We start from the raw sequence: 25,082 nt of genomic DNA on the forward strand, positions 1-25,082 counted from the left end.
CAACATAAATATAAAACAAAATGTTAATTCATGAAACAAATAAGGTGTCACTTTCAGGACAAAAACAAGGCAACCAAAGCTTAAAAAACACTGGCCAGAAATACAACATCTGTCCTCTTTGCTCCATGCAGCTGTGTGTGTTCACGTGTGTTCGAGCACATCTGGCACTGCAGTTAAAACCACAGGTTCATAGATGCATTGACACTAGCGAATGCACAGCTTTTAAACACCATCATTAGTAGAGAATGACCGTTGAATCGGTGGTTGTTTGGTCATTAAATCCTTCAATTTCCTTACAGTCGTATAGATGTCGCAGCAGTGTTGGTCAATAATAAATCATTAGTAATCAAAAGGTATAAAAACAAACTTACATGCAGAAATCTTTTCAAAGAAAAAATCTGGTAGAAAGTGTTGCATAAAATAGTTATATAAAAAAGTTTACATGCTAAAATTGCACAGTAGTTTTCCCACATGATTATGTGAATATACATATATTCAGTTATTGCAGTTAGTAACCCAGTAACTTTTTTTAACCTTTACCATTACTTCAGCTGCGGAGAAGCGAAGAACTGGCCCTGGCGGTTAGAGGCAGAGCATGCTTTGCTCTTGCTCCCAAATCTAAGGGTGAGGGAGGGGGGGTAAGGGGGCAGACGGCAAAATGTTTAGTTTAATATGAGTAGTCTTAGAATTTACAATAAGCAACAACAAATGTGAAGACAAATATTAAGAGATAAAACAGGAATCATTCTTATTATGGGAACTCTTTTTGTGACACACTGGCTTAAGTTCAACATTTTTGGGGTACAAATTTCCATCCTCTTGAAGGGAAGGGTGTTTAACCCATATATGGTTACATACCAGCCTCCACTTACCTTTATGACTCACATTATTTTCTGTGTAATGTTGTGAATTTCAGTCTGTTTTAATGTAAGGACCTACATGATTCTTTAAGTTAACGGTCCACAGCCTTAGCTGACCCACACAGGTGTTTTCACTTGTTGTGCCTGATTGGACCTCTTGTAATGCCATAGTGGGAAAAGCGCAGGTGTTACTAATAACGCTAACGATGGATCTGCTCATTGAAAGTGTACAGGAGCTCACAAGTAAACAAGGAGCCAGTCATGAGTGCTGCTGTTCATATATTTTACTGTCCGCAGAACAGACACTTATGGCAAGTGGGGAATTAATGTGTCAATCTTGGATGACTTAAAAAAAAGAGAGTACTTTTTTGTAATATCTTATGTCTTTTGCCTGATTGAGGGTAAATGATGAATGTTGCTCTGCTTTATCTCCAGACTGTGCGACAGTGTGTGTGAGAGTATGAATGAACTTACATGGTGGTGCTGGAGAGGGTGTGCTTCATGCGCTGGGATAGCGAGCTGGAGGAAGGTGTTTTTGCCATCATCTGGTGCTCTGGAGTGGTCACCGGTCCCAATATGCTCACTGCAGATCAATTGAAGATCAATTCATCCTCACATTAACAGCTTATTTTGATATACAGAAAATAAACGCTCAACACTTTTAATCTCTCATAGGTCATATGATGTGAACCATTTCCAGTTGAGTAAAATAAAATAGCAAAAACTATGTTATTTGATTTAAAGAAACTTTTATTCTCAGTAATCATTTGTCAGTAACTTACCTTTGTGGTCTGGAGTATCAGGGGGGTGAGCATAGTCCATGCCTGTATTATCTGGATAAGCAAACTGGCGCCAGTAGTTTGCTGGAATACTAAGCAATCGCTCTATGACCTAGAGAGAGATATCAAATAAATTCAGAACTTATGGTCAAAATCAGCTTTTAAACACATATTTAAACTATAAAAACTATAAGTTATTCTTACTGAGAATCTACACCAACACTATGGCGACAGACATGTGCGACACGTAAGCATCATGGCAGCATCTATTTAGCAATCTACACTCTCTGTGCCTACAGCAGAGATGAGTCTCAAAGTTATCCAATGGTAGTTGCGATTCCTGGCCATAAATGGGGTAGCAGTGATTTCTTAATTGTGCATAAATTCTGTATTTATGTAGGATATAACTGATAACTTCAACAGGAAACTGAAGTTGGCCAAAAAGAAGAGATCACGTAGTTTAACATGGATTCTTTGGCGTGTATTTACATAGCAGTTAATGGCTTTCTACACTTCACTGACGCGGAGCAGAGGGAAGAATAGACTTGATGCGTAAAATGAACGGAGCAGCAGAAAATTACTCGCGTATTACACCCGCCTCCTGCAAAGCATAAGCTGCTGGTGGAGACTGCAGCATTGAACATGCGTGTCAATGCCTGTGTAGATTGCCCTTTAGTTTCAGGTGCTTTACCTTTGGTTGTCTGTTCGTGTCATGTAGGATGGTCATGGGGTCTGGGTCAGGAACAGCGTGACCCACAAGTGTAGGCCCAAAAACTCTGGCCAGGTTGTTCACATCCATCTTAGTAGCCACACTCTGGGAGACCCTGGGAACACAACGGGTGGGAGAGACTTAACAACACAGGTATATCTGTACTGCAGACATAAGCAACCATGTTGTTCCTACACATGTTATCTGCTGAAATATAAAGAAAATTACTTCTGCAGGTGGATCATCAGGCAGGCCAGAGTGTCCCGGTTGGGTGGAGGCAGCTCACTGATGTTCTGATACATCATGGCGAGACTGTTGCCATCATCCTGGATTTCTACAAACACATTACCACCAGTCATTTAATATTCATGTACATGTGTGTTCCCTCTATCTCATGGAGCTGTTTAACACACTTATATCACAAACACTTGTTCTTTAAAGAATATAACATAATCATAGATAAAGACCACTGCAGATACTCACCGGCTGCCTCCATGAAGGCTTTGTTGAGGTGGAAGGTGAGCAGTGGCTCCGGCAGCTTCCTGAGGAAGTCTTTGAGGACACCTGTAATAACATTGATATCTTCCACTTTGTGAAGAGGAGGCAGAGTCTTTCCTCTAATCAGCTTCTCCTTCAGCTCCTTCACCAAGCGCTCGTGGCCAGAGACTCTGTACAGGCCAACCTGAGGCGAGGGAAGGATAAACGAAAGCAGCTCTCATTGTCTGGCTGCCTGTGATACCGTACGACTGAATGAGATAACTAATTAGAGAGAAGTTATCTACTGTAATGGCTCAAGGGAAAGGATCAGAGCGGAACATGAAGGTGACAAGTAAACAAGGACTTAAATGACGTCTTTCTTACCTCTTGTAGGCCTCTGTATTCAATTTCCTTAATACAGTAGATAAGCAGAGCTGGGATCTTTGGAGAGGTGGCTGGGGCAAAGTCAGCCAAGGTGCTCTGCAAACAAAATGCACCAATTTATATGCCGGTAATATGAAGGTAGAAACATAACATGAAGAAGAGAAACAAGTACCTCTGTGGTCTTCATGGGAGTGCTCACAGCTGTGGGGCTACAGGGCATGGGGCAGCGGTCACGGCACTCTGGGTGGGTCACAACCCGACAGTCCTGGCAGCGGAGGACCATCTTTCCAAACTTTGTTCTTCTTCCACACGGAGCACAGAACTCTGACTTGATCACCTTAGTGATAGAGGGAAGAGAGCCCAAGGTGAGTGGATACTTCAAGCGGCGGCATTTAAATAAGGTGAAATGATGGAGGAAGATATAGAGTCTAAATCTGAAACACTTAAATGTCACAATGCGTGTGCTTACAGTTTTGGATACGAACTGGTGCTTCTTTCCTCCTCCATTAGCTCTGGGGGTTCGGAGTCGGGCTGGGAAGTCTGTGACAGGTGTACTCGGGGCCTCACTGGCAGTCTCAGACTGGTCAGTAGTGGTCGTATCAGCCCATGCTGGAGCAGCTGTAGATGCAGTCACATGTTAATGAAATCCCAAAACTCACTTGGAAAAAATACGGTCTAATAAATGTTAATGTTTTGGGTCGTCAAAAAGAAATTCTACAGCATCTTACCACTCTTTCTGCTGCGTGTCCAGTAAGGCACAGTTTCAATGGTGGAGACAGCCTCGACAGTTCCACCATTCACAGGCACAGTGATGGTGGTTTTGGCCACTATAGACTCATTCATCTGAGTGATAGAAAATATATATATAAATAAATAATTTCAACAAAATTAAAAGCAACATTACTAAGGTATATTTTCTCTTGATGCCATTTTGTCTTATTATTATATTGGTGCTATAAAGCACATTCAGCGGCAGAGGTCAGTGTTACCCTGTCTGATGTGCGCCCAGTGGAGCGAGGTTTCTTCACAGCCTGAGGAGGAACATCGTGGAGTTTTCTGGAGGAACGCTGTGGGTTCAAATGTACAAAATATTACAAATTAAAATAACATTCAAAAACGCTTTCTTATGGATTGGCTGTCCAAACAGCAAGACAAAGTTACGCTAATGTAAACAAAGACTAAAATCAAACCGATATCCTACCATACCTTTACATCCTTCCTTAAACAAACAATAAAATCACTCATTCATACATGAAAGGAGACAGACAGTATATAGACGTGACTCACTCGTTTCTGCCGTTTCCTCAGTCTCACAGTCTTCATCGCAGACGAATCCCAGTCCTACAGGGAAAGTGGAGAGTTAGAACATAGTGCTTATAATAACCCTAACACTGTTGTCTTCTCCGATCCTAAACTTAAAACGAAATTTAGCCAACATACCAGAGAGTCGTCTGTTTGGTCATAGCTGATGTCCGACAACAAAGACGCTGATTCATCGATGGTTGTTAATCTGAAAAATAGATTAAAGCCAGAATTTATTCTCCCTCTCTGAAGAACTTGTTGTTTCTATTGCTGGCTTGAAAGTGAAACAATGTTCTGATAAACTATACACACATAGGAATTATTTTTCACATATTGAATTATTTTCCTTGCAGCATGAAGTATTTTGTCCGCACCTCCATACAGTTAATGGCAGTTACCATCTTTTTAAATAATGGCAGCTTAATAAAGTGTAGACAGCATTATACTCCTAATAAAAGTGAAAGCTAGAGAAAGGATGAGAAGCTGTGGTAAGATAAATATTAGGGATGCACAATATTGGATTTTTTGCTGATATCGGTATGCCAATATAATCCAACTCTTTTCAGCACTTTTTTTTTTAATATTATCTTGAGATTCTTCTCTTATTGTAGTGGCCTACTGGCAGATGCAGAAATAACATAAAATGTATATATAAAATGTGCACATTCACTGGGCAATATAAGAAAAGCAGGTTATGTACAAAATGCCATATTTATTTGTATAAAATATTTTCTCTTCTTTTTTTAGGGAATCGTGGAGCATTTAGGCATAATTAAAACGTTTTATCGGCGGAAAATATCTGCAGATATTTCAAGCGATATGTCATTTTCAAGCCATAATCTGCAGATACCGATAGCGTGCCGATAATATTGTGCATCCCTAACAAAATCTATATCAATGCCTTATCAGTACTCTTTGGGGGAACAAAAAAACACAAAGATGGTGCTCCCTTAGATGTTTCAGAACCAGATAAGGAGGGTCTGACCTTCGACTAGTGTTGAGGTTGCCTTTAGCAGCCTGTGCTGCCTGGGAGTGGGCACTGAGGAAGGCCAGGGCGGAGCGCTGCTCCTCACTCAGGTGGACACTGCCGTTGTTTTCTGATATCAGCAGCTCCCGGATCAGTTGTAGCTGACGTTCCTGTTACATCCCCAAAACCAGCAGGTTAACAGGGTCCACAGATAAAGACAGACAAATTCATTAATAAGTGATAATGAGCAATCCCAGTAGCAGACAGCATTATGTGAAGAATTACTTTTTACTTTTTTCTAACTTCCCATTAACATATTCGGAGATATTCAAGATTCATTAGTAGTGTTGTACCAACCAGCTTCTCGTAGACCGCCTCGGCCTTCTGCCGCCTGCGGATCTCCACGTCCACCTGGTTGCGAGCATGCTTAAGTTTGACCTCCAGGGATCCCCTCTCAGTCTCTGCTTTAGCCAGCACCTCCTTACAGGAAACCAGCTCCTCACCTGCCCGCAGCCACTTCTTACGGCACTCCTCAAAGTTCATTGCCATCTGGAGGAACTCTGAATAAGAAAACAGAAGATTTTGTATTGCTGCTGTGCACAACACACTCTCATCCTCTGTGGTGGTTATGTGTATTAGGCCTCCAGACTTTGTTTTTTAGTTACAATGATGCAAATTACTTTATCAAAGAGGACAGAAGGACAGGGGTTTTTGTGGGATCGAGTACAAATGATTAACAGTTCTTTCTTCAAAGTGAAAATGGAAAAGAATAGCATTACCTTGACTATTGAAATGGAAATTTTTACTGCACCCCAAAAGCTACTACACCCCCTTTTGTGTCATGGGCTACCCCATCTTTTATCTCAGCATGTCTCTAGTCGTGGCCCTTTCACCCTTTCCTTGCAAAAGCAGAGGCTCTAGCCTCAGTACAGTTACTGCATTCTTGGTATGTCGCTAAAATTTCAATGTACCAACTCCCACAATTTGGGATGTAAGTGTAAGTAAGTGTGGAAATAACTTACGAGGTTCAATGCTCTCATTCAGACCGTCCACCTGGGCTCTGAGACCCTGGAACTGGTTGAACAGGTTCACCAAGGACGGCTCCATCATGTCTTACTGCAGCTGGGTTAGATACGGATGACATCACATTCGTTAGGTTAGTAGGTAGAAATAGTTGTGTTGCTTTTACATTGCTGTCCCTGTTCTGGACTAGCACTGAATAAGCATTAAAGTTGGAAACACTTTATTCCATGTCTATAGCTTTAGGTTAACATTCAAGCATGCCAAGCAAAACAAACAATTACATCGTTATATTGAAGAAAAACAGCTGAACTTGTGTTACCTAAACTTAAGCGTTAGCATATTTTCAGTCTCCACTGTAACAACCTCGAAAGCTTGTTAGCTACATTGGATCAATGTGACTCCATGTTTAACGTCACTGAGCCTGAAGCTATCAGGATGCTAACATTATCTTTGGCACGGCTGTGCTGGCTTCACTTCGCTAACGTTACCTACTGTTACGCTGGTCAAAACGTAAAAGCAAAACACGTACCTGGGCAATATTGTTACTGTGATACTGCGGCTGTCATGTATTGTAACGACGTCCGTGGTTAAATGCAGCTGTTAGATGTTTATTCCCAGCCCAGCAACAGCAGAGCCACACCTGCCTGATAAAGTTTGCACATTCTTCTTCAAAGTTCAAACTCAGCGCCGATTTTCTTCTTCGTCCGCTGCTGCGGCGGAAGTGGTAGCGCTCTATCGCCCCCACACAGCCAGAGCTGGAACTGCAGGGGATTAAAGGCAGAAGTTTCCCCCGGTTGCCGAAACGTGATTCCATGGGTCCAATAGAGTTATTGATGAGTTTATATATGTCTCTCAACCAAATTCTCTATAAGGTATTTATTACAGGACATTAATCATTACAGGACCTATTTAAGACAGGAACAGTTTCTTTCCCGAGGCTGTCACGCGATGAACAGTTAACTTTGTCAAAGTGTTACTTCACATTCTCTGTAAATACTGTTAATACTACAACCATCTACCTCTTGTATATAACAACCTGATTCATAACAATATTTATCTTTGCACATTTGCACTGTTCATTGCATTATTGTCTATTGTTTCATGTCTGTGATGTTGTGTTTTAAATAATGTATATATATGTGTATATATATATATATACATATATATTTATGTATAGATTAATACTTTGTATTATATTTTGTAGGGTATTTGTAGGGTAGGATACAAGTTTCTTATGTCATTTTGTGTATCTGTATATTGAGAGTTAAGAAAAACCAGATTCAGATTCCTTTTATGCGACCACATACTTGGCCAATCAAACTGATTCTGATTATATATCATTATTACATATGACCTCCATAGTCTGAGAAATCCTACTTACAGCAAGCATCATTAGCTGAAATTGTAAGATATAAACATAAATAAGAACTTTCTTACATATTTGTTTATTATTATCTATTTATCTATCTATCAATGTGTCTGAAAAGTCCTGAATGTTTGGGATGAGTTAGAATCAGTGCCTCCTCCACTCCTTACTATTTATCAAAACATAGGCTACAACACTGCGTTGTGAAATTATAAAATCCTTTGAAACAGTCAGTGACTGTGTCCTATTGTTAAGGGCCTGGCACATGGGATCCACACAACAGCATCATTAATCAGCTACGGATGGCATATCTGGGTGCACCAGCTCTATGGGGTAACATTTAAACATGGTGTCTCACTCACTCACACTATTTTTAAACAACTCAACTATATCGGACTATAACAGATTTTTGTGTGTTTGTGTGTTTTTAATGCATTGTGAATGTGATCTAGAATTACTTGTTCGCAGAGCAGTATTTGTGCACGTGTGTACATACTGTATGTGTGTGAGTGTTCTGAATTCTGCAGGCCCATTATAGTTGATTTGAGATAATAGGATCTGTCAGTCAATATGCGCTCTCTGTCTTTATCAATTATTCATCTTAATATATAAATCTCCTCCAGTCACTGGTCATTAAACTTCCAGAGTTCTCTTCTTGTACCGATCCCTGTTTGCCCTGTGTTAAAGTGAGTGGACCTTTACTACTACCTGAGTGTAATCTGGCATCGACCAACTGATCAGGAAGTAATAACAAATCATTAATTTTGCAAAACAGAGACGCTGTTTTCAGGAGACATTTCAATGAACATTATGTTTTATGTATGTTTGTCATTATATAGAGCAATAAGGTCTTGATGCATTGTTTATCAGATCATACAAAATATTCTTAAAGGCACGGTACCACTTTGCCGAGTTTATTCAGACAGGCAACATAAGTCAGCGAACACCCTGACAATCATATAAAGCTTTGCACAACAGTAACTTGCACTGTGATACCTGCACATACATTCTTTCATTTGCAAGCCTATTTAAGACAAAGTGTTTACCTGAATAATGACTTCACAGATTTGTAGCTGTCTGTCAAAAAGGTGCATGGATAAAACAACAACAACAACAACAACATGGTTCAAATTTCATTTCAAGTGCATCTCACGAGTGTAAAAAGTATCAGGAGGCCCTAATGCACTGAAGTTTCAGAGGAAGCACCTGCAGATTGTGCTGACTGCAGGGTTTGGCCTCCTCAGTGGCACCATTGGAAAGGGTAATGGATCCACAAACAGCCTCCTGGGGGAACACTTGGCAGATATGCGTCTACTTAGCAGGATGCATTGAAGCGGAATACAACCTCTATACATCCTGTGCATATTTGTGCACACAAAGCGAACAAAGTGTGTCTGGATATAGATAAATAAAAACAAGCATTTAGATAAAGAGTTCCCCAACCATATGCATAGTTTCTATACACTTTGGTGTATACCCCATAAATGGAACTATTAATGAACCTAAACAAAATCAATCATATTTAGCAATGTAGCGGGAGGGACAAAAATATGAACACTTCAATGCAATCCAAGCATGTATCCTGCAAGAAGGAGAAGCACTGATGGGATTGTATTTAATTAATGCATATTGTGAAAGTGCCTCTTATTGTGACAACACTGTATTGCAAATTGCAGCCTTAACATAAAGTTCAATCAACACCTCCCTGATAGAGTCTCCACAAAAGGTGACCAGTAGCTTCACAAAGGCAGTTTTTATTGCAGAAATATGATGTTGCATTTCATTATACGTTAAAGGCATCCATCTTTTACTGTCAACCCCTCCATATGTGTTACAGTCTGGCACCAAAAGTTGATTGAACTATAATGTCTCCTGAGTTAACAGGATGTTTCTACAAAATGGAATGTCACACCACTCGCAAAACTACTTCCATCCAGTGTGAAAAGACGCCGGATGAATCAGTTGGTGCTAAGTGGGTCTGTAGGTATGTGAGAAAGCTCTGGCAAAGTGAGTGTAGTGAAAAGATAATGTGCATAGGTGCACTCCAAACATCCCATCAATTCAATTACAAGTGGAATATCCCTCTCAGAGAGTGTTTACCGGAAAAGGCTCCATCTTTCTTTCACTGCTTCAACAACAACAGGATATTTATCTTCCATTTCTAGAAATCCGACTCTTGGTAAACACTCCAGCCAAACACATTCATGAGTGGATTTAACAGTTTATGTTTTCAAGGTTGAAAAATGGGAAGGGACTCTATAAAAATATTGTTTTATTGATTTAAGCTCGTTTGAGAAGTATACCTTGGAACTAAAAGGGAACACAAGATCATTTAAACTAAAATAAAGTATAGGCTCTCCTGTCAACAGAATCCATAACTGCTTATAAAATGTTGATGAGAAACACTTATGTACTGATAAAACTACTATCTTACATTAAAGTGGAAAAAGCCCTGTAGTGTTCTCAGGGGAACAGCTAGAAGTCAGCAAGAGTCAGGCAGTGCTCCAGGCAGAAGCTGATTCACAATGCATCTGATAGAGTGCTGCTTCTCATAAAAGAGCAGACAAAATGAAATAAATAAATTGACACGTTTGCATTGGCTCAGTATAACAAGTTCAGAACAGTCAGAGATATTTTTCAAATTAATAAAAAACAGACAGCTGGAAATAATAAGAAAAAAAACATGAATTAAAGGGCAGTAAAGAGACTTTGCATCGGAGATTACTTACAATTTCTTGTAACTGCACGAGGAAGTAACTCAGGGAGGAAGCGTGATTTCAGAGTAAGAGATTTCAATTTTAGGGACCTGTGTGCATCCGGCAACAACAGGTCTTTCCGAAAGGGTGTTCATTACGCCATGGTGCAAATGGGAATGACGATTATCAGAATGATGATCACTGCAATGGCGATAAGTGCAACCAGCTTGCAGTACTTGGCTCGGCGGAGGTCAGCCTCTTTACGCCTGAGTAGACCATCGTAGCCTGGAGTATAGATGTCGTCCATCCAGAACTCCATGTTGTTGGGGTTCAGAGACTCCTGGCCCTGAGAAAGATGATATCATTGATATGTGATTGAAAAATGTGAGTGATGCTATTTGGGGACCCTGCTTTATGTCAGATTTGGTTCAGAATATTAAATGTAGCCCTTTCAAGGTAAAAGAATCTTACCTGTAAGTCCAAAGGGGAGATCCGTGCCTCTCTGTCATCTACAGTCCATATGGGCCTTCCCCTCCCCTCAACCAATCTGGGATCTATAACCTTCCCAGATGTTAGTCCACCTGTCAGACTGCTGTCTTTTTGGCGGAACAGGGACGAATTAAACACTTGTTCCACCAGGCTGGAAGACTTTTTGGAGAGTAGGTTCATTGTGCTGCCTGACTGATCTGCCTGGAAGGAAAATGGGCCAAACAGACTTTATTTATATAATGTATACAAGACAATACAAGAATCACCACTAAACATGCACATGGATTTAAATGGATGAGCCATGTTTCTTTGTTGCCCTGACTAGACAATGATCTTTCTAAAGATTTAAACCAATATCCCACAAAGTGGCTGGATGAGCTTGTCAACCAACCACACAATTAATATGTCTACCAAGCAGACCACAGGGCAGCTACACATTTTGAGGTTGCACAGCATGGATATTCACATGATGCAAATACTGGACTACCGGCGTGCAAGTGGAAATGATTTAAGAAATTATGCACATTTGGAGAGAAATCTGTTCCTCATCTTAAAACATGTATTTGTGTATCATTAAAAGTACTACGTAAAATGAAGATAGTATAATTACTCTACCTTTCCGTGTGAAGATTTGCCATCTTTACTTTTAGAGAATGACACTGTCCAGTCTCTTGCAGAGTTCGAGAGATTCAGCTGTTTGGATTCAGAGATACTCTTCTCTTCAGGCTGAGTTTTGGAGGTACGACGAGATGAAACATCCTTCTTCCCTTCTTTCCTCCCCTTTGGATCAGCCTGCCCTTTGCTGCTTTCTGTCTGCTCTCCTGGAGTGTTCCATCGGCTCCAGTCCAGACTACTAGAGCTGGTCGCTGGAAAAAGATGCCCAGAAGCAGACAGGGGCTGAGGCTCTGATGACTCAGAGGGAGTTAGAGGGTGGCTCATAAAGGAGGAAACACCGCTGAGAGGCTCCAGCCATCGACCACCAGGGGTCTGTCCACCACCACTGAGCGGCTGCTGAATCTTGTCATCCAGTCGCTGCAGAGCCGACAGCACCTGGGAGATCTCAGCCTTTACATCATTCAGCGACTCCAGTTGTCTCTCTATCTGGCTCATACGGAGCAGCAGCTTACAGACACTCGCCTTGAGCCCATCATCGCTGCTTTCCAGCGAGTGGAAGAGTCTTTGGAGTTGGCCAAGGCGACCTCGTCTGGCTTCTGGGGTGTCCTGATTAATAGCTGCTGATCCCTCGCTGGGGTGCAGGACCCCCGTGGAACCACACATACTTATGTCGTCCAAGAAGCGAAAGATGGCACTGATGTCGTCCTCACCAAACTCAGGGTCGTCTAATGAGGTCATGAAGGAGAGGCGATCTGCGTGGACCAGGCTTCGGAGACGCCGGGTGTCCGGGGGGTCCGTTTGGGTTCCCTTAGCCATGACTCCATCGCCTCCACTTAGAAATCCAATATCCCCACCCTCACCCACTGACAATCCCCTCAAATTGCTGATAGCTGGGGTTGATCGTCTTGGTAGTTGCCCCCCTTGTAATTCCATCCCCATACCAACGACGCCCGAGCCTATCCGGTCCTCTAGACTGTGACTCTTGTTGCTCCAGATCTGCTTCTTGGTCCTGGGAGGTTGAAGGTGCCGAGGGGACCACTCTGGAATCGACCCGGGTCCGAAGTAAGTTGAGTCCTGTAGGTCGTCAAGGCTCTCGTGTTTAGCCCGCTGCTCTGGCGTTTGTTGGACTGGTGTTGGTGATGGGTAAGGATTTGGGATCATGTCGAAGCTTTTCTGCACCTTGTTGGGACTGGGAGACTCGCTGCTTACAGTCACCTGGGGTATCAGAGGCGGTTGGTTGTGGAAGTCCTTCCTAAAAATGTTTCTCTTCTGGTCCACGGCTGACTCCTGTTCAGTTTCAAACACCTCCATGGGTGCAGAATCTCCACTGGACTCGCTGTCTGTCTCCAAAGGCAGGTAGATATTCTTCATCACTTCGTTTGGGAATTGACCACTAGGGTACAGAAGTGTGGTGTGAGGCAAGTCGAAAGACACAGCCCTCGGCCTGATTGGAGGAGGGGACACAAGAGAGATTGGATCAGGGGGGAGACTTCCCCGCTTCCGGGCAGAGTAATTAGGTCTTGGATACAGCAAGTGATAGTCGACAGGCCTGTCACTGGAGTCAGAGTGGGCTCGTGCTCTGTCTCGACCAGTAATGTTTAGCTGGTAGATCCCAGGCAGACTGGGGCCTGGGGATTGGTCGACAGGGAGAACCGTCTCTGCTCTCATTGGTTGGCTGTCATCCATAACTCCACCTGTCATCTGAATAAGATTGAAGATAGTGACGATGTCAGCAGCGACTCCTATGGGTGAAAGCCCCTGGCCTCTGGCGGAAACCCGGTCTCTGAAGAGAGTAGCTGGGAAACAGGGGTCTCGGCTGGCAGCTGCAAACAGCAAACTCCTGAGCTCGATGAGGTGCTCCAGGTCAAAGCGGGTGCTGACCATGCGACAGAGGTCCTGGAAGGTCAGCCATTGGCGCATATTGGCCAGTTCCTCCAGGATGCCCAGGAGGACCCCGGGGTACTCCTGCTGCAGGTTAGCCATGGCTGCTCACCTGGGAGGGAGAACAAGGCAGTTAGCAAGGAAAATCTTTATTTAGACAGCAAAAACAAGGTAATTCAGTGACAAAATTTAAAGAACACAAAAGGCAATTTATAAAGAAAAGAACACAATTCCAGGAGGAATTTCCAATCTAAGAAGTGAAAATATATATGAATGTAAAGGTTTTTTCCCCCCCAACATTGTCTGAAAGTTATAATAATATTGCTAAGATAAGGTATTTATTCTCTTAAATCATGGAGTATGTACACCATTGTCATGACTATAATTATATTGATAACTGTAATCAAATGATTATGGTAATACCTTTACTTAAGTCAAGTTTCAGTAAAATTATCAACAGTGTTTCAAATTTAAAACAGCTTCCTAGTCAGCATGGTCTATAATTGGTAGAAGATATGACAATGATCGAAGTGGCCCAGACTCCTTCAGCTCTGATGGAAAAAGCCCTTTGAGTGAGAATCTGGAAAGCGACCTTATTCTTGGGCCCCAAAATAACCGACCATCTGATCTGATGACGCCGTCACACTGCGCACATTTTCATCGCACTGTACATTTTTCATCTTAGCATTTCTATCATCAGCTTTAGGGTATATGCTGAAAAAACGCAGGATGAATTGATAAATATACTGTATGCATTCAGTAACTTTAATACAGGCATCTTTGTAAAAGAGCTGAAGGACAGTGCAATATTATTGGAAAAGGCGCTAAAATCTATACTGCAAATCCCCTGCTGTGTGTGTGTGTGTATCAGCTGGGACAAAACCAATGTCACATTTGAGTATTTAACATCTCACTAAAGGTGCAGCTTAAGCGGAGGACAGCCTGTGGTTGTATTTCCACTTACCTGAATCTATTGAAGGACAATTACAGTCGCGCCTGCGTCCATGAAAAACGTCAAATAAAATCCACTTTTACGCAAATAGCGAGGCCGTAATCCAAATAGATCCAGGGCGACTCATTCTGACACACTCCTTTCATGAGCTTCTCTGTTTGTAGCAGCGACTAGCCCTCAGCCCAGGCAGGAGAGGAGAAAATTAGAAATCAGGTCATCTTCCCACAAGTCCCTGCAGTCCCCTAAGGGACCTCAAAATACATCCAAACGGTTTCCCCTCACTATAGATCAGCGACACATGCAAAGTCAACAGTACACCCACGTTTTAGACTGAAACAAAGCTTGAGATACACACTGTTGGCAGGACAATCCAGTGTGTATGAGTGGGTCAGGTCCAGGAGCATATTTTCTCAAGGTACCATAGCGATAATTGGTTATGTGTGCAAATTGAGCACAGGAATGAAGGCCAGATTAAAAATTGATGTTTGCTAATTGACACTCCTGAAGCTCAGAACTGACAGTAAAGCATAAGGTCGGGGGCAAATTGCCTGCTAGATTGCTGCCTACACACGGATCTGTCTGCCAGAGTACAGCCCACCCAGACTTTTCACCATTACTCTGCATTATCATCCATAAGGGCTTGTACTTAAAACCCCATTAGGGCAGGGGAAGGGCAGAGCTTTCATCGCTGAGTAGTAGCACTCTGCTACAATCACTATGGACATCTCTAATACACCTGACAGCCCGCAAAGCAGCACATCCATCATCTCGTGAGCTCAGGAATCAATGTGGTGAATGAGCTGCAGTATGAAAAGCAATGTGGGTGTAGGTATAGGACTGAATTACCGGCAGGATGGTGATGAATACTATGTGAAAAAAGTTTAATAAAGCACTCAGGAGACATTTTGCTTAGTTATCATTTTCATAGTTGGTATATACAAAGATATAATTGACTACTTTAAACACAAATTGAAAACACAAAACACCATTTACACATAAATCGGGACCAGATTCCCCTTGTTTAATGCAAACAAATGGGCAGTAATTTCCTCACAACTACACTGGTATCAACAGACAGCGTTGTTCCTTTAAATACAGGGCATTACTACTGTATAAGATGTGTTAATAACACTGTTAACATTTCAGCTGGGATGAGATTCTCGCTCTCTTCTCTTTGGTTTGGATTTCACCACTGGAGCTACAATCGTTGGAGTCAGTGACGGATTCAAGGCCGGATCTAATGCTGGGTTCAGGGAGAGCAGGTCCAGTATGTTAGCATTCTCCGTACCTGTTGAAATATGACATCATGAAGGAGAGACACAGAGGGGTGAGGATTAGATATTGTCTTTATCTGATTAAAAAGGTGTTTACCTGTGTTATCCTCTTCATCGCTTGGCTCCAGATCTGGACTGTGCAGGGAAACCCGGGCCAAGGCTGCCAGCTCATCTATGAAGCTTCCTTCTGCCTCCTAATGGACAAAGTTTACAGAATATAACCAAGCTGGACTTTCAAATCAAGCGATACACCTGCTGTCAGGTATGAAGCATACTAACCAGCAGCTGTGCTTTGATCCTTTCCACGGTCTGATCCTCGGCTACTTTCTTCCGCCTCAGTTCCTCATACATCATTTCCTGTTCCAGCTCACACTGCTCCAACACCTTCCTTTTGTGGAGCTCAACCCTGGAACACAAGAAAGCAAAGAAAGGCCCCAAAATATTCTTATTTAATGTAATTAAGACTGACTAATGTGTGTAGAAAAGGCAAATGCGTGTGGTAGTGCAGAAAGGAGGTGTGGTGTACCTCTGTTGAAACTCAGCAGAGGTGGGTTTCTTGCCCCAGTTCACCAGCTCCCTCAGCAGCGATCTGTTCAGCTGACTGCTGCTCTCTTCTTTCTCATTTGACTCTGATGGAATGGTTAACAAAAGCCAAATTAGTTTTTTTTTTAAGTCTGTGACATTAAGTACATTTCTAATTGAATACTTAACATACTTTAACTGTAACTGTGTCTTACTAACAAAATACTGTAAATACAGCATCAATTTGTGAATTTCTTCACATGTATTACATACATCTGGTCTTAATAAAGCAGCAGTTAATGTCAGTGTCAGAGTTTATTCACATGCAGAGATGTGCATGTGTTTGTCACCTCACCCTGATGTTTGTTTGACTGGTCCTGTTGCAATGGTTTGATGATGTCCTGCAGGTGTGAGTGGTAGCCTTGGACCAGAGCAGTGAGAGAATCTTTGGTCACATACACACTCTCCGAGGCGGCCTCTGTAAGGTGGTGCTGATAAAAAGAAAAAGTAACTTAAGAAACCTCAGAGAGTTGGTTCTAATTCTTTAGAGATTCTTGAAATATTCCTTAAAAAAAGAAAAAACCTAAATTACCTTCAGGCCATCATCCTGTTTTGGGACAGTATGTGACTCAGCAAGCGGTGTCTCCATCATCTGTTGGATGGCGTGGCTGAGGGCGTTGCCCAGCACTAGCTGTGCGTGGCTCTGAAGAAGCTCTGTCCCCGTTTCCAGCTCAGACAGGAACTCCTGCTGGAAGCTGTGTCCCACCAGCTGACTCTCCGGACCCAGATGCCTCTCTGCGAGGCTGGCACTGCTGCTCTGTGGTTGGTATGGGATCACATCAATCTGCTGTCAACTTCAGATAGACACCTCCTGTTTTTTTCTGTGGCTTTTAACTTGATTTTTGTTTTGTTTTGAAGGGCTTTTAAGAATGTATTAATATTTAAATACATTTCCCCCACCTTGAGAGTTGCATTGACACAAGTCTGACTTTTACCGGGCTCTTCCATTAGCTCAGCTCTAAAATCGGTCTGAGAGAGAGCCTTCAGCTTGGACAGCCTCATCTCCTTCAGCATGTGCAGACAGAAGTGCCTGACCACAAAGTACCTCTGCACTGCCACTAACAGGTGCTCATGTTTCCTCTCCATCAACCTCCCCACCTGGCTGAAAAAGAGAAGATAATATTGCATTATTTCAAGTTACTCATAAAAATATCTGAATGAATAAATATGGTCACACTGAAGAAAGCAGTCTTGTTAATACATTTAAAAAGTCTTCCACATCCTTAAACTTCTTTACAATTTAACTGCCCCCAAAGAGGACCAAAGGCCCCAGAAGAAACTGACTTTTTTTAACTTGCAGCTGTTGTATTTTGTGTTTTTCAGGTTTTAATAATCCCTTTTTTTGTTTGTTTTTTATAGGATGATGTATCTGCAGATTATTTAGCTCCCGCTAACAGCCTAATAATGAACACTTAAGGGGCATATAAGTATGGCCTACTGGTTAAGGCTCAAAAGATAAATCAAAATACAAAAATACAGTTCCAGTGGATTTATTTGCACTGAAAAATCCAACGATCCAGTGCAGCAATATTTACAGTGCAGGCCTGGCCCAAAAAGAAACTGAAGAAAATAATTTGCAAAAAAATGAATCAAAAATGCAAACAGTGAAAACAAGGAAAAGAGTGCTGTATACAAGGCCCCGAAGCCTGTGCTCTTGCAGCTTTTCGGGCTCTCTGCTTTGCTACACTTCAGACAATGAAACTCCTGCCACCACTCAGCTGCCTCAAGGACCTCCAGCCTTCTCTTTTATAAGACCGGGGGTCTGTTTCACAAAGCAAGTTTGTGGTTCCAGAACAGCGGATCAGAGTTAGTTCAATCAACTCTGAGTAGGTTCAGGTTAGGAGTTAAGTGCGTGCACGCTGACTGTAAAAAGCCAGCATTAATGGAGCCCCGACACCACGATTCACCATGGCAACGGTATACAAAAAGAGGTCCTCCTACGTCACACCAGTGGAGCTCGAAATCCTCATGCGGACGTTCAGCGAATACGAGCATGTTTTTAGAAAAATAAAGTAACACGGCTGCAGCTGCAAAAGAGAGAGAAGCAGCGTGGGAAGAAACTGCTGCTCGAGTAAATTTGTAAGTTTGAACTGGTCCATTTATTTAATACTTAATCACGACTGGAAGCTAAAATTTATATTAATTTAGGAGCAATCCAGCGGGAGAAAAAAACGTACATGGAAGCAGTTAAAAATAAAATACCAGAACGTCATTCAAAGGTGCGGCTCAGGCAGAACAGGCTCATGGCTGAACCTCACTTCAATCATATTTTAAATATTAAACAGATTAAATATCATCCAGTGGCTGTTTTAATGTGCATTAGCTTTATCCCTAACATGATGCTGACTTCACATACATTATAATTTATGTTGATTAAACTGAATGTGTTAGTTTAAAAAAAAATCCAATAACTTACAGCGTCTTATTTGAGCGCTCTCGGCAGTGGTTCTGGAAAAATCTAAAAATGATGACTTTGACACAGATTTGTCTTTTGATTTTTTTATCATAATTGTAAAAGACTTTTGCAAAGCGGTCAGAGCAGCACAGAGACGCAACGTTTTTTTAAAAATTTGTAACCGCTCAAACACGCGTGAGACGGGCTGAATGAATGAGGAAGTCGAATGAGGGTTTTTTGTATTCTAGAGGGAGGAGACAGAGCGAAACTTGGAGTTTCTTGAAGAAAACCTGCTCGCGACCAGGTTAGGTTCATCGAGTCTGTTACTAAGGTAACTGACCGAGAGCTTAAGTTACCTCTCTCTGTGAAACAGGCTAGAGTTACCCCTCTTTCTCTGGTTTGAAATACCTCCCTTTGTGAAACGGAAAACTCAGAGTTTCCCTCATTTCAGGGTTAACAGACTCAGAGTTTTCAATAAACCTGCTTTGTGAAACGGACCCCTGGGTGATACCAAGAGTCAACAATTGACAATTCAAAATCAATCAAGAAAAAGGACATAAATACGCAGTCTGCTACATAACCAAACATATGCAATAACAATATACAGCCTACCAAACACATCTGAGGTAAGTTATTCAAAATGCATTTAAAATAACATTTAATATCATAATAATATAAACACCCCTCCACCTCTACCAACATGGGGCCTTCCACAGGGAACATCCCCCTTTATAAGCCAATCACAGGCTTCCCCTCTATTTGGCCCTTCCTGGTCTGAACAGTGGTGAGCAGAGGAGGAACAGGTAGCAAACAATTGTGAGCTTGACCAACATGTTTAACATTGAGTAAAATACGTTATCACAAAATGGTCTTTGTGTTTTCTTTCATTAAGCTACAGTATTTGTGTTTTTCTCACAGTATGATGTTATTGCTATGTTGGGCTTTCACTCACTCACTCAGTGTAACAATGCTAACACATGGAATGCTAACAGTTAGCACCGACCTCCCAGCCAGCTTGATGTTAAAGTCGAGGTGAAATGTAAAATGTAATTTTAATCCTTCTAGATCACATCCCTGGTAATATTGTGCATCTATTTGACAATATAGGCCAAAAAAAAATACAGAAAATCAATTTCTTTGTATTCTTATATCAAAATCCGATTTTTTTCTTCCGGTAAAACTAAATTTCATGCGTGCTTACGTAAGTTGGCACCAAACAATTTCAACCAATCAATCTGCAACATTTAGCCGCAGAGCACCAAGAACGCTCGGTCAGTTAGCTAGCTACTGCGCTGCGGAGAACGTCTGTCTACGCCCACTTCTCAACGATCAAATCAAATCCCTCTAATATGTCCCGCCTGCACGTCCTGTTTCACTCGGAAATATGTCACGAGTGGTTGAGAAATTCGGGTCACGATTTGTCATTAAGGAGGAGGTGGTGGGTCGTGAGGCTACACCAGTTGAGAACCACTGCTCTAGAGGGCATGGGGTTGCCCTGTGACAGGGCATCTTAAGAGTCTTTGATATAAATCCCTGGAATGCTTTGGCTCCTGCATTGCTCTGGGTACAATGATGCAGCTAAAACACAAAAGTAGAGCAATGCAAGTTGCCTCAGGGTCTTCCAACTGAGGAACAATCTACTTTAAGAGGTCTTCAATTCTCACCTGTTGATTGTGTAGCTCTGTCTGGCCACCATGTCTCGTAGGATCTTCATCTGTTCTTCACTCAGATGTTTGAGACAGGCCTGAACCAGAGCCATCTCTTCACTCCACACCTACAAAAGAAAGAGGCTCAGTCAGAAACAATGAAGCACTTTTAGCATAAAGAAACAACTGACAGTGAAGCTGTTTGTTTTTCATCCACGGCATGTGGATCTACCTGTCCATCTTCATCCAGCTGAGCCCTCATGTCCTCCAGTTGCAGTTTGGTAGCGCACTCCACCTGCTGCAGCTGTGAAACAAGCTCCTGCTCCAGATCACACCACAGCTCCTCACAGCGCTCAGCAGAGAGCTTTGACTGAGCGAGGACGGAGGTGAGAAAGATTTCCTTTGCTAGATCTCCGAACCTCTTTGACCAGGAGGTACGGAGCTTCTGAAGGCACAAATACACACAATTGATTATCATACATTCACATAAGTGTGCACACACATTCAGAATATACAGTGGTATTATTCCAGTTTCTACCTTCCAGTGTTCACTGAGGGCCTCAGTCAGCCTGTTGTCCTGCTGCAGCTCCAAGTCCCAAACCTGCTGCCTGTGTTTCATCAGCAGCTCCTGGTGCACCTGGAGGAAAGGTAAGACATAAGTGAAGTGACATGCATTAATTTCCTCTGACACATGTGATCACTTATTGTAAAGCTAAGAAAATAGATTTGAGAGTTAATAATGTTCTGACCTTGGTGAGCTGCTGTAGGTCACTGTGACTTTGTCTCGTTTCCAGGGCGCGACTCTTCTCCTTCATCTGGCTCCTCAAAAGCTTCTTCCTCTTGGACTCAAGTCTGCTGCACTTGTCATTCACCAGCTCCTTTGTCTTCTTTGCACACTCTGAAACATGATCGATCATGGGTGAGCTGGACTAGTTGAGCCTTTTATAAATGTTTGGAACCACAGATCAATGTGGTATGAATAGTAGTAGCATGTGAGTAATTAATGTTGTTTTTAACATTGACATAGTTTAAAGATGTTTTCACCATTAATCACGGTGTGTAAACGGAGGAATGTTCGCCCATATGTGTAAAGTACAATGGAAATAAAAGCCCAGAAGATGCAGTACTATGCCTTACTTATGTAAACACTGATTTGACCGTGCCTTTTTTTACACGGTAGATCAGCAGCAACAATCTGTGTTCAGAATTTGCATGAGCTTCTCGTATGCAGTAACAGATGTGATATTCTGTGCTGCCCTGAAAGAACCTGGCCTTATTAAAAGTGATAGAGAAGATTCCCAGAAAATGGTCTATTTTGAGAGATAGTCATTTAGGTTTGAAAAGTAGGCTAGACAATGTCCATTGCTACCTTTCAGCAGAGACTAGTTGAGTTATATGTTAGAAAAATACACACATCCTCATAGTATTTGGATAACTCCACTGTTAGTAGACTATTTTTTAACCCACAAAAAGCATACTACCAAAAGGCGTGATAGCTCTTTTCAGTGAATTTCCTGATATGAAAGTAAGTATTTCTAAAACTACACGTCTTACCCTCAGTGCACTGCTGAAGGCCTTCGGTCAGAGCTGCCTGAACCTCTGACAGTATCTTCTCCATGTGGCTGAAGGTCAAGACGTCATCGCTCGTCAGCTGCTCCAGTGTTGTTGCTATCAAACCCTGCCTCAGAGACGCCTCCCGCTTTAGCAAGGCAGGCTGGGACTGAAGGAGCCCCGTCAGCTCCTCCCACCACAACAACTTCTGCTGGATCCTCTGAGAGAAGTGCAAAAGGACAGAGTAATATCTGGTTATTCACAATGTGGCACAATATGTGAGAAGCAAAATGAACCAATAACTAGTACTGCTTTACCTTTAGGTCTGCTTCTTGTGTGTTCATCAGGTGGTTCTCCACTAGCAGGAGAGCTTGTATTAAAGAGAGAATCAGCTCCTGGGCTTCATCTGGAGAGAAAACACTGGTTTTCTTTAGCAGGTGATGGCACAAGTCCTCTACCTGTTTGCTGAAACGTCTAGACTGTGAAGAGACATGGACATTTTTGTTTTATTTTACAATCTATTTTATTAGTAAGAGTATAGTTGTTAAAAAGTCTTCTGGTTTTTACCACTTGAAGGCCACGTTCAACGAGATCTTTCTGAGCTCTCTCTATTTCCTCCAAAGTACAGGGAGCATCATTGTTTTTCTCGCTGGCAGTGTGGCCTGTTGGCAACTGTTTCTTCAGCTCATTCAGTTCCTGAAATGACAGGTGACAACATATATTTCCCTTTTTTAAAATCTTAACTTCAGTGTTTTTATCCAGGTCAGTCAATAACTGCCAAGAGAATGTGGAAAAACAGAAGACCATGTGATGAGTATGGAAAGCCATTTTCCAGTAATAGACATTGGACCTTACTTTTTCTTGCATTTGGAGAATATTCCTGAAGAAGTCGGCATCATTTCTGTCTTTTGGAAAACGACGGCTGAATATTACTTTCACCATTTGAAGGTAAATCTATTGTAGGAAAAATAAAAAAGGGGAATAAAAAAAACATTTTTTAAGGACCAAACTTAAAGTATTTAAAACTGTAATAACTGCCATAAACTCACAAGATATTTTTCTTCCTGAAGCTGGGAGCAGTGTTGTTGTATATCCTGCAGCGCCAAACAGTAAAGGCTGATCCTACCTTCAAAACTGCAGAGTTAAGAGGACAGAAATCACACCAAACTCTGTGTATACTTGCTATAAGGTTAAGGCATATGGTTTTGGTTTAAACGTTAAAAGGCAGCTGGTTCCTACCCTGGTCGTGTCAGCGTGTGAGGGTAGTGAGAGACCCTGGTGAAGCTCTGGTTCTGCAGGCTCTTGGGGACCAGCGAGGAGGAGATGAACTGACTGCTGTCATCGTTGTCCTGCTCTTGGCTCAGAGACTCTCCGTCCGTAGAGGAGGATGATTCCTCGTTAGGCATGGCCGGCAACTTGGAGTGTTCATGTAGCGACGGATTTGACGCTCCGTCTGCAAGTGGCTGGCAGACAAAGTGAAAGGTTGCAGGTAAGACATGAGTTTGAGTCTAATTTGGCAGTGCCAAGGAAAATGTATATACACTAAGTATAATCATAAACCAACTGACTACAACATACAGTATTTTAAAATGTTATGGTTTTCTGCAATGCTTCCAACTTTTTTATGATTTAATTATGTTAAATCTACTAAATTTAAACTTAAAACTATTCATGTATTTAAAAGCAAATGTTTTAACAAAAACATTAACTGCCTAATGAAATCAGTGAGTTTGGTCAGATATGTAAGCTATTATTTTGCAGTCTTTAACCTTTGAGACCTGGCAAAATTTAAATGTTTTTTGTGTATTTATGATGACTTACTCTGTATTTCTGGTTGATGGGATAAACCACCTTTGCTCTGGAAGCAAAAGCAGCCACATCACTGTTCACGGGTGGCGGCTTCTTCTCCTGGACAATGAGAAAACAGACTTAATAGGTTAGGGGAAAGTTAATAATGTAACTCTGGATGAGGCATCTGTTTGGGCATCATTTCCAGGTATTTGACATCAATCTACCACAGCAAACTTTCTGTACCTGGGACATCCACCTGTGTAAATGTATAACAAATCTCTAGTAAGTTAAAGAGATAAATACTTTGTCATTAGCAGTGCCACTTGGAGCCTCCTTCCTGCTGTTGCTGACACAGTCACTTTGGTTGTTGTCCAGTTCTCCTACATCAGGTTCAAGCAGCCGCCTTGCATTGTAGCCCTATAATGGGGTGACACATGAGAATATACGTCTGGGAGTGCAATACAGTGTCCCTGTGACAGTAATGAGCAGAAACACAGGCTGTATGTTTTTTTGCTTACTTGTCTGGTCAAAAGCAAAGGCTTCAGGCAGAAGACATAAAGAAGAGCAGCAGCTAGTATCCCTGACAGTCCCCCACACACTGTAGACACTGTTAACAGTCCCGTGTAAATGTGCAGAGACTCGCCGAAACTAACCAACACATCAGTGCCGCACTCCACCATCAGCTCCTGCTCTGTCATCTCTCACTAGACTGTAGGAAAACCACCGTTATGAACGTTAGCATTTATCGTCAACATCCAGCAGCTAAAGTCAACAAAAGTCACATGTTCGATTAAAGTAACTTCACGATAACTTTCTTGCCGACATATGGTTTTAAATGGTTTTCTCCCTTGAAGCTATACAGTTTGAAACATTAGCAACGCACTACTTGCAAAAACAGCAAAACTTTTTTCCCCAAACGACAAAGTCGGTGTATATTTAAACCAATGGATGGGCTGAGATTTAAGAGGAGGAGCGAGCTGCGAGAAGACAGTAGCGCTAGCTAGGTTATGACCGGAAACAATGTAACCCTTCCTTCAATGTAAAAGCAGCAAAAAAAGTGCATTGTAGAAAATGATAGATTTGCCCTCTATTATTTCATTAACGTGTATATGAATAAAACACTATCTATGCGTATTGTTTGCTTGCCCATAAACTCAAAATTTTGGTATCTTCAGTTTCCATCACTCCACGAACTTATCTAGGTTGTTTAAACTTGAAAGCTATAACCGGAAACTGACGGATATACATTTCTCTTAACGGTCCTTAAGGAGTTGCCCGTTCTTCCCAAGTTTTGGAAATGTTTCCCGAAGTTGTGCAGCAACGGATATTATGGACGATGTGCT

At 42.0% G+C, this 25,082-nt stretch overlaps 3 protein-coding genes across 3 annotated transcripts; all 3 read right to left on the bottom strand.

Annotated features, from left to right (window-relative positions):
* Positions 1–473: 473 nt before the first annotated feature.
* Positions 474–6,585, bottom strand: LOC138606126 (rac GTPase-activating protein 1-like). Its single transcript, XM_069678589.1, has 16 exons — positions 6,501–6,585; positions 5,836–6,038; positions 5,497–5,648; positions 4,650–4,719; positions 4,497–4,550; positions 4,199–4,276; positions 3,938–4,052; positions 3,679–3,827; positions 3,382–3,546; positions 3,210–3,305; positions 2,832–3,030; positions 2,577–2,682; positions 2,331–2,463; positions 1,643–1,751; positions 1,335–1,443; positions 474–618 (listed from the first exon to the last, which is right to left on the bottom strand). The coding sequence occupies exons 1-16, from the start codon at positions 6,583–6,585 to the stop codon at positions 543–545; spliced, it is 1,899 nt and encodes a 632-aa protein (XP_069534690.1). The 3' UTR covers positions 474–542.
* Positions 6,586–10,717: 4,132 nt separating this feature from the next.
* LOC138606631 (major intrinsically disordered Notch2-binding receptor 1-like) lies at positions 10,718–13,650 on the bottom strand. The gene is made up of 3 exons (XM_069679111.1): positions 11,668–13,650; positions 11,035–11,253; positions 10,718–10,909 (listed from the first exon to the last, which is right to left on the bottom strand). Exons 1-3 carry the CDS (start codon positions 13,648–13,650, stop codon positions 10,718–10,720), a joined length of 2,394 nt encoding a protein of 797 aa, XP_069535212.1.
* A 1,839-nt stretch (positions 13,651–15,489) lies between these two features.
* On the bottom strand, positions 15,490–24,515 carry LOC138606247 (evC complex member EVC). The gene is made up of 20 exons (XM_069678706.1): positions 24,258–24,515; positions 24,043–24,156; positions 23,770–23,856; positions 23,188–23,411; positions 22,998–23,082; positions 22,804–22,902; positions 22,516–22,644; positions 22,266–22,427; positions 21,952–22,168; positions 21,147–21,295; positions 20,936–21,034; positions 20,630–20,842; positions 20,416–20,525; positions 17,257–17,458; positions 16,889–17,113; positions 16,652–16,787; positions 16,301–16,403; positions 16,054–16,180; positions 15,872–15,968; positions 15,490–15,788 (listed from the first exon to the last, which is right to left on the bottom strand). Exons 1-20 carry the CDS (start codon positions 24,435–24,437, stop codon positions 15,643–15,645), a joined length of 2,904 nt encoding a protein of 967 aa, XP_069534807.1. The 5' UTR covers positions 24,438–24,515; the 3' UTR covers positions 15,490–15,642.
* Between the last annotated feature and the right edge of the window lie 567 nt (positions 24,516–25,082).

This window comes from Semicossyphus pulcher, unplaced genomic scaffold (assembly GCF_022749685.1).
Source record: "Semicossyphus pulcher isolate SPU_LCO1_2020_fin unplaced genomic scaffold, fSemPul1.0.p SCAF_3, whole genome shotgun sequence".
Lineage (NCBI taxonomy): Eukaryota > Metazoa > Chordata > Actinopteri > Labriformes > Labridae > Semicossyphus > Semicossyphus pulcher.